We start from the raw sequence: 7,282 nt of genomic DNA on the forward strand, positions 1-7,282 counted from the left end.
TAGGATTTATCATGCTAAATGCTGAAATATAAGACAACAATATCTGTACTTAACTTCCAATAACGTGTGACAAAAACTGTTAATCATGATCATTCTTTGACAGTTTATACGCGTATGGTGAATGATTTATATATTCTCGTCGTGTCTGTAAATACATGATAGTCACCTTGTATTTTGCATTTATTAATGATATAAATATCAGTGTATATTCTGACCATTCAGGGATGAAGTTTGTTTAATTATATGCAATCAGTGTGGTTTCATTTTGTTACCCACTCATATATATGCAGTTAATAATTTTCAAGTATTTTCTTTTAAATAGACATATAAATGTTCAGATCTGCATAGCGCGAGTGACAGATCAAATAATATCACTCATATCTTTAAACTTCTTCAAAGGCTCATGAAATGGTACGATTTGCAATTTGGATATATATATATATATATATATATATATATATATATATATATATATATATATATATATTTTATTTATTAAATAAGTGTACTTGGGTTTCGTTTTTTTCTGTACAACGATACCCGAAGGTGATTTATTCATATTGTACAGCGATTTCGAAATTGTGAGTTCGCATCTTTCGCATCATTCCATGCCACACGTGTGAAGTGCTTTCTATGAGAAGAACCGAACACTTCCAGCACATATTACGTCATCGTCTGTGTACAAATACCTCACCGTATATCAAAATCTTTACATTACGGATGGTCTTGTCATTGAGCGGTCTGTTTCAATATGTTGTCACTGGAAAAGGAGTAATGTCATGAAGAGGCAAGGGAGTAAATTGCGCCGGAAAGCCCGACCACGAGGTGAGAGTGAATCAACTGTTACATCTTAGGAAGTATAACCCATAAAGCAAATCTGCAATGCCATGGCAACAAAGCAGGAACCAATATGGACTCTGATTCATGATTACGGATTAAATAAATACAGGAATCATGAAGTGTAACTCATAAACAAAACTACAATACTTCGTAACTGCAATAGAACGCACACGGATAAGTACTTTGATTCATGGATAGAGATTTAAGATATAAGGGAACTTTAAAACGTAGTACTTGGTATGATGGAAATTTTACATCAGGTTTTTAAAAAAGATGTGCATAGGACATGTTAATATCATAATTATTTTGATAAATTCAGATGAAATATTGTTTGCTGAGACATGTATCTAACTAGATCATGGAGAGAAACGACGTCACTGAAAACAAGTATATATATATATACCTTATGATGTACAAAATAAACCAAAGGCAGTATTTAGTATGATTTTGAAAAGAGTTTGATATTCACAAATATACCAGCAATATAGAATGCACATAAATGACATTTGAAATATAATGTATGGTTCATGAAGTTTTTTAATAGTAATACTGCTATAATATATCAGACGTCATATCACATTAAATAGTCATTAAACAATTGACGTCGTTCAAACAATTGGATATAATTAAAATTACATTTCATACATTAAACATACTACAGTCTTGAATGAGTAGAATGTATATATATAATATCTCATTTAAAATCAGCATTACTTCTCTATATTCAACCAATCGGAAACATGAATATTTTAAGTATAAAGATGTAACAAAACACATGTATACTTTGAAACAATGACGACGTATTATTCTATATGACTGATGCCCACTGATCTGGAGATGAAAATGCGTACCATAATACAACATTGTATTGAGGAACTAATAACCTCTTCAACAATGTTTCATCAAAAAATGCAACTCAATTGAAGATTTTCTACTGCTTAATAAAAATTGAGTCTCAGAAAGGTCGACTAGACTATTTGGAATCAAGCGGTATTTTATTTAGCGTTTGATGGTGTATCCAGTCTCCAATGGTGCTGCGTTTCGTTTTCAAGGACAATATATAAATTACAATTTTGGCGGAAAAACTGAAAAGAAGATGCAAAAAGGAAAACTGCAGCTAATATATATATATATATATATATATATATATATATATATATATATATATATATATATATATATAGAGTCATTTTTAATATTTATATGTTGAATAATTTATGTTTGTTATAATTCTGGAATGGAAGCATTTCCGACTTCTTACTTTACGAGAAGATGTGGCGAGTTAGGTTTAAATATTCGTAAGATGTTTATTAACAGAAGCCAATGCTTTTATATATTAGCATATATATCTATAAATTTACTTGTTTCTAGTACATTTATAAAAACCTATTTACAAAATATACAAACTTTAAGTCCTTTGAAATGTGATAAAATAGTACAAAGAACATAGGAAATACAATACGCGATAACAAGGCATAATTGTGATGTACTTCCAAGAATGTTGAACATTACCTGTCACTTTTATCTGGACTAAGAATATCCATAGCTTACTTGGGTTAGGAATATCGCTTCTATAGAGGCATACAGGGAATGCACATTTCTTTACATCATTATTTTCTGTACATAGGATGTTGAACTTAACCCGGAAATTTTTACTTTTTTGAAACCTTGAATAGGTATGTCAAGTTCATTGTATGATAAAATTTGCATAGTAATTTACATTGTACCATAGTTCTTCAGCTTCTCTTCTAACATTTTTATTTCAGTTTTACAATCAAGTTCTTTCCAGGACAGAGGTATAACAGGAACATTTAAGCCATTAGCTGCAATTTGTTCTGCGTATTCTGCAAACAGAAAGTTCCAGAAACTTGTCTCATCTCCAGGTGCATCTGCCGTTATTTTCCACTCTGGATAAACAGTTTTGTAATCCACATAATAACACGATTTTTCAACGCCATTTTTATAATATACTATATCATATCTGACGATGACACAGATTCAGGGCACGTGCTCGTAACAAGGACCTTAGTCTCTTCATAATGCCCTCCGTTACATCCCTGCGGCCGGTGAAGCGTTGTGTAATGCTCTTCATTATGACCAGCGTGGGCTACCATACAGATCGCTCCACAGAATGGACAACTATTTTTGCACCCTATAATGTATTTCAAAATTCTTTTCGTAACTTCGTTCTTGATTAACTCATGGTTTTCTTTTAGGTATGAACACATTTCACTTTGTATCTCTTCTAACGCACTTTTCATGCAGTGCGACAGACGTTCGAAAAATATATTTAGGTCGAAAGCTCTATTTGCACTTAATTCATGAAGTATATCAATGTTTTCGAGAACAATAAGTTCTCTTGTTTCGCTGTGAAAGGTTTTGAGCCAAATGTTGAAATCCGATCTCCCAGTCACAAAACTTTTTTGTAAAGCTTGCCACAGTCCATCCTCTATTGCGTTAAGCGTGATAACAAATTTATCTTGAAGTGGGTTTTCCGTTTGTTCGACATATTTTTCGATGCGTGTACAAATGTAATGAATTATACTTAGGAGTGGGTCTCTGATGAATAGTTCAAAATTTTCATAACATGAGTCTCTAGCCAAATTTATCATTAGGTCATATATAGCCATGGCTTTTGTTGTCGGTATAAATAACCCGTGTCGCAAGTCTTTCTCTATCGTATCAGGCAGAGTATGTGACATCCTGTGTAAAATCCCTTTTCTCAGAATTTCTCGACATTGAACGGCTAAAATGTTTACTGTCTCATCATTGTTGCAAAGACTCATGAATATCCTTAGGTAGTGCATCTTCTCTTTTTCTAGCAAATTTCCTAGACTGTTTTGAATCTCATACTTTTCATGAATTCTCTGCAAACGTTTAATTGCATGTCCACATACAAGTACTGCTAAGTAGACTTCCTGGTTTGGTTTCAACAGGATAAGTTTCCTATTTTCTTGGAAGTGTTCTTTGATATCCTGTACAACCTGTTCAATATCATGCTGCGAATATGGTCGAAGGAAACCTTCTCTAGATTCAAGTGTGGCTTTTACTCGGCGAAATAGTGATTTGGCTAAGTCTTTAATTTGTTTCTTTCGCGACAAACCAATCTTAACTGTCCAACATTGAACCTTTGTTAGCATGGAATCCCATTTAAAATCATCAAGATCGTACCTTGACAGACTTTTTACTCGCAACCAATGCTTCAAGGCATATGTTCCTGATGAAAACGCCCTGGAAAGAGCATCAAATGCATCATCCTCTATGCATATGTGTGCCGGACGAACTGTTGCTCCTTCTAAAATATTTGACTTCCAAACGATCCAATGACCGTCAAAAAGAATCAATTGTTCAGCTTCTGTTATGGTACTAAATTCCGAGAATTTAACCGACTGGACTAATTGTTCTATGTTTCTTCTCAAAGTAGCAGTATATTTTAACTTCGCATCTGTTAGGGAAAATTTTCTTCTTTGATTTCGTTTAAACTCTCTAAATTTGTCTTTTGTTCCTCTGTGGAACTCGTTGCTCAAATCGTCGAAACGTTTATCCATAGTAACCGACCATTTCTTCATTGTATCACTAAATAATGTGTCAGCTTCGCTTATGAGGGTAGAAAAGTCTTCTCTCTGCCCTAAGCGTGCGTTTGCAATTGTTTCTCTCACCTTAATTTGAAGCGTTTTGACAATCCTTTCGAGCTCATTTATATTCTCGGTGTTTTGTATAAGTATGTAGCCTGTCGACATAATATTAAGGATTGGTTGCCTTAATTTCCAATTTGCTTCGCACCAGTATTCCTCGAGTTTGGCCATAACCTCGGTCTGAATTGTGTTGCGGAACAGAGAGACGAAATCATCCTGCTTAATAGCAGACCACAGCTTTTGCAAATGATTGATAAAAGAAGAGAGCGTATTGCTTGGTTTTCCTAACGTTTTCTTGACCAGATTTCGCTTTAGTAGGTTCAGTTCATCACTATACCTTGTATTAATTGGTGCCATAGGCTGACTTTCCTCGAAGAGAGCTGGCAGGTAATATACGTCCTTACTAACGTCAAATTCAATAATATCTTTGAACGATTTGAGGTTAGTTTTCTCAGCCTTGCAGGCCAGTTTTGTCATCTTATCCAAAGAATCTTCCAATATTCTTCCTTGTTGTAGAAGTGTTTGTTTACCGTCCTTTTTGACATTATGATGAACAATTATGCATTTTGGCCTGAATGGTGTTGTCATTTCCATTCTCAAAAATGCATGCACTGAAGGTGGAAAAAGATCATTAATGTAAGTGGTATTTGCTCCCATCACGTTCAGGATAGTCACGTCTCCTAGACCAATAACAAAAGTAAAAAGTTCATTTTCGTGAAGGACCATTTGTTCATTTGCTGAGTGTTCTGGTGCTCGCAACCCTTCAGTGTCTACTGCTAAGACATAATCAATTCCTAATGTTTTACTGTATGTCTCCTCAACTTTAATTAGATGGCAATATGCACCGCGTATACATCTACCGGCACTTACGGCGTTTTGGCATGCAAACAAAGCATTTAGCATAGTAGCCTTCAATGAGCTCTCTATTCCTATAGTTGTTATTACTTTCATTCTCACGGCTGTTTTGTGCTTTCTCTCAAGGATATTATCAAGATTTCTGAGTACATCTGTAACCCACTGAATTGGAACGGAATTTGCAGAGCCATCAAAAAGGTGCAGCGGATATCCGTCCAGTAGAATTTCAGCCGCAAGTTCCGGCAAATTGTGCTTCAAAAGCAAATGTCGAAATCGCTCAACATGCAAACCTTCGTATATTTGACCAATCTCTCTCATTATATGCTCTAAGCCAAAGGTGCGTAAAGCTAGTTCCTTTTCTAAGTCGACCAGTCTACGTTTTACCTTCTCTTTTCCAGCGTTCTCAACCATTATAAATTCATGCATAATATTATGGTAAGTTTCATATACTTGGCTTAGATCCTCTCTGGATAAATCATCAATTTCAAATTTTAGCCATCTAAGGAATAATTTTCTCTCGTTTGATCTGCTCACAGAGTCCAGAAACATGTCAACCAAACTTCTTTTGCCTCTTCTTTTAAGAATTTCTAGCTGTTGTGCGCGACACTTTTTCATAGTGTTTACTCTTTCCGCCACATAAATCTGATGATCCTCATTCTTTTGTTTGAGCCTTGTTCTTGATCGTTCTTTATCAACAGTAGCCCAGTTGATCCAGGGATCACACTGAAGGGGAAGAAATGAAGTTTTTCTATCTTTACACGGGGTTTTCTGTAATAGCGTGGACATAGCAAGAGCCCTTTTCTTTGTTTGTAGAAAAATATCAGTTTTAGCATCGACCATGACGTTTATGTCAGAAGAACAGGCTTTTTCTAGGCATACACATTTTCCCTCAACCAGTTTCATTCGTAAAGATCTTGTCTCTTGTACAAATTCCGCTCTTTGTTTGTCAACCACCTCCAAATACTCCACTTGATTATCTGCCGCTCTGAGATTGTCCGCAAAATTGTCAATAACAGCTTCATAATAATCATGGATCTGTTTGTCACTTAGTATTACGAGCACAGTGTTTCCCATGTCGAGACAGTACTGCATAACATGTCTACATCTATCAAGATGCTCCACTGTAGTCAAGACTGTTATGATATTTGCAAGCTTTGATAACACTGCAAGGTGACTTTGAAACCGATATGCATCTCCATGCAAGTTGAGAAACATTACCGCATCTTTGAAATGATTATCAATTTTTCCCTCCAATTTCGGCAAGGGAAAGTACCAGCCAATGTCTATCAGGCCATCAAAGATATATCGATGCTTTGTGGATTTAGGAGAGTCTCTGTGAAAGAAAATAGAATGTGTCTTCTCATTCAAACTGATCACACTATTTATCAAAGCTGACTTGGATAATTCAATGTTACCTACACGAATGAAGGCGACGCTACTAAAGAATTCTTTAACAAGACGACCCTCTCTCACACAGATGTTTCCATCATGTGTTGTTTCCCACGTCATCACAAGATTTTGCAATGGCCATAGAAAACATGTTGGCCGGACTGGAGGTGCATGTTCTTGAATAATGAAGGGAATGGATAATTGACAGTTTCACATATGAGACACAAGGTCTTGTTTGCACAAATCATCGCAGCATAGAAATACAGCAATTACGATGTCCATAGGATTGAGGTCTAATTCTCTCTTTTCTTCCGCTCTTCTATTTATCTTTTGTCTGAAACTATATTTTCGATCAGTTCAAAACGTGGACGACTCTTTATCTTCACTTCTTACGATAGGGAACTCCCTTGCCCTGTAATCGTACCTCGCAATGGTATGCATATAGTGGCTTGCTAATTCGTCCTGACATTTTGGCAGCTCATCGGACAGAGAACATTTTGTTATTTGGTACATGTCATCTCGAGATAAGCGTCCGGGGTATTTGTCTGTCAAATTCAAAACAT

The 7,282-nt window shown here is 35.4% G+C and overlaps 1 protein-coding gene across 1 annotated transcript; it reads right to left on the reverse strand.

Moving 5' to 3' along the window:
* Positions 1–2,810: 2,810 nt before the first annotated feature.
* LOC149800020 (interferon-induced very large GTPase 1-like) lies at positions 2,811–6,839 on the reverse strand. The gene has a single exon (XM_089958341.1). The coding sequence runs from the start codon at positions 6,837–6,839 to the stop codon at positions 2,811–2,813; it is 4,029 nt and encodes a 1,342-aa protein (XP_089814467.1).
* Between the last annotated feature and the right edge of the window lie 443 nt (positions 6,840–7,282).

The sequence above is a fragment of the Sinohyriopsis cumingii genome, chromosome 5 (assembly GCF_028554795.1).
Source record: "Sinohyriopsis cumingii isolate HCF-2022 chromosome 5, ASM2855479v2, whole genome shotgun sequence".
NCBI classification, from domain to species: Eukaryota; Metazoa; Mollusca; class Bivalvia; order Unionida; family Unionidae; genus Sinohyriopsis; species Sinohyriopsis cumingii.

Bases quoted from the DNA above. Each gene is read 5' to 3' on its own strand.
- LOC149800020 (XM_089958341.1), bottom strand. From the start codon at position 6,839: ATGACGTGGGAAACAACACATGATGGAAACATCTGTGTGAGAGAGGGT.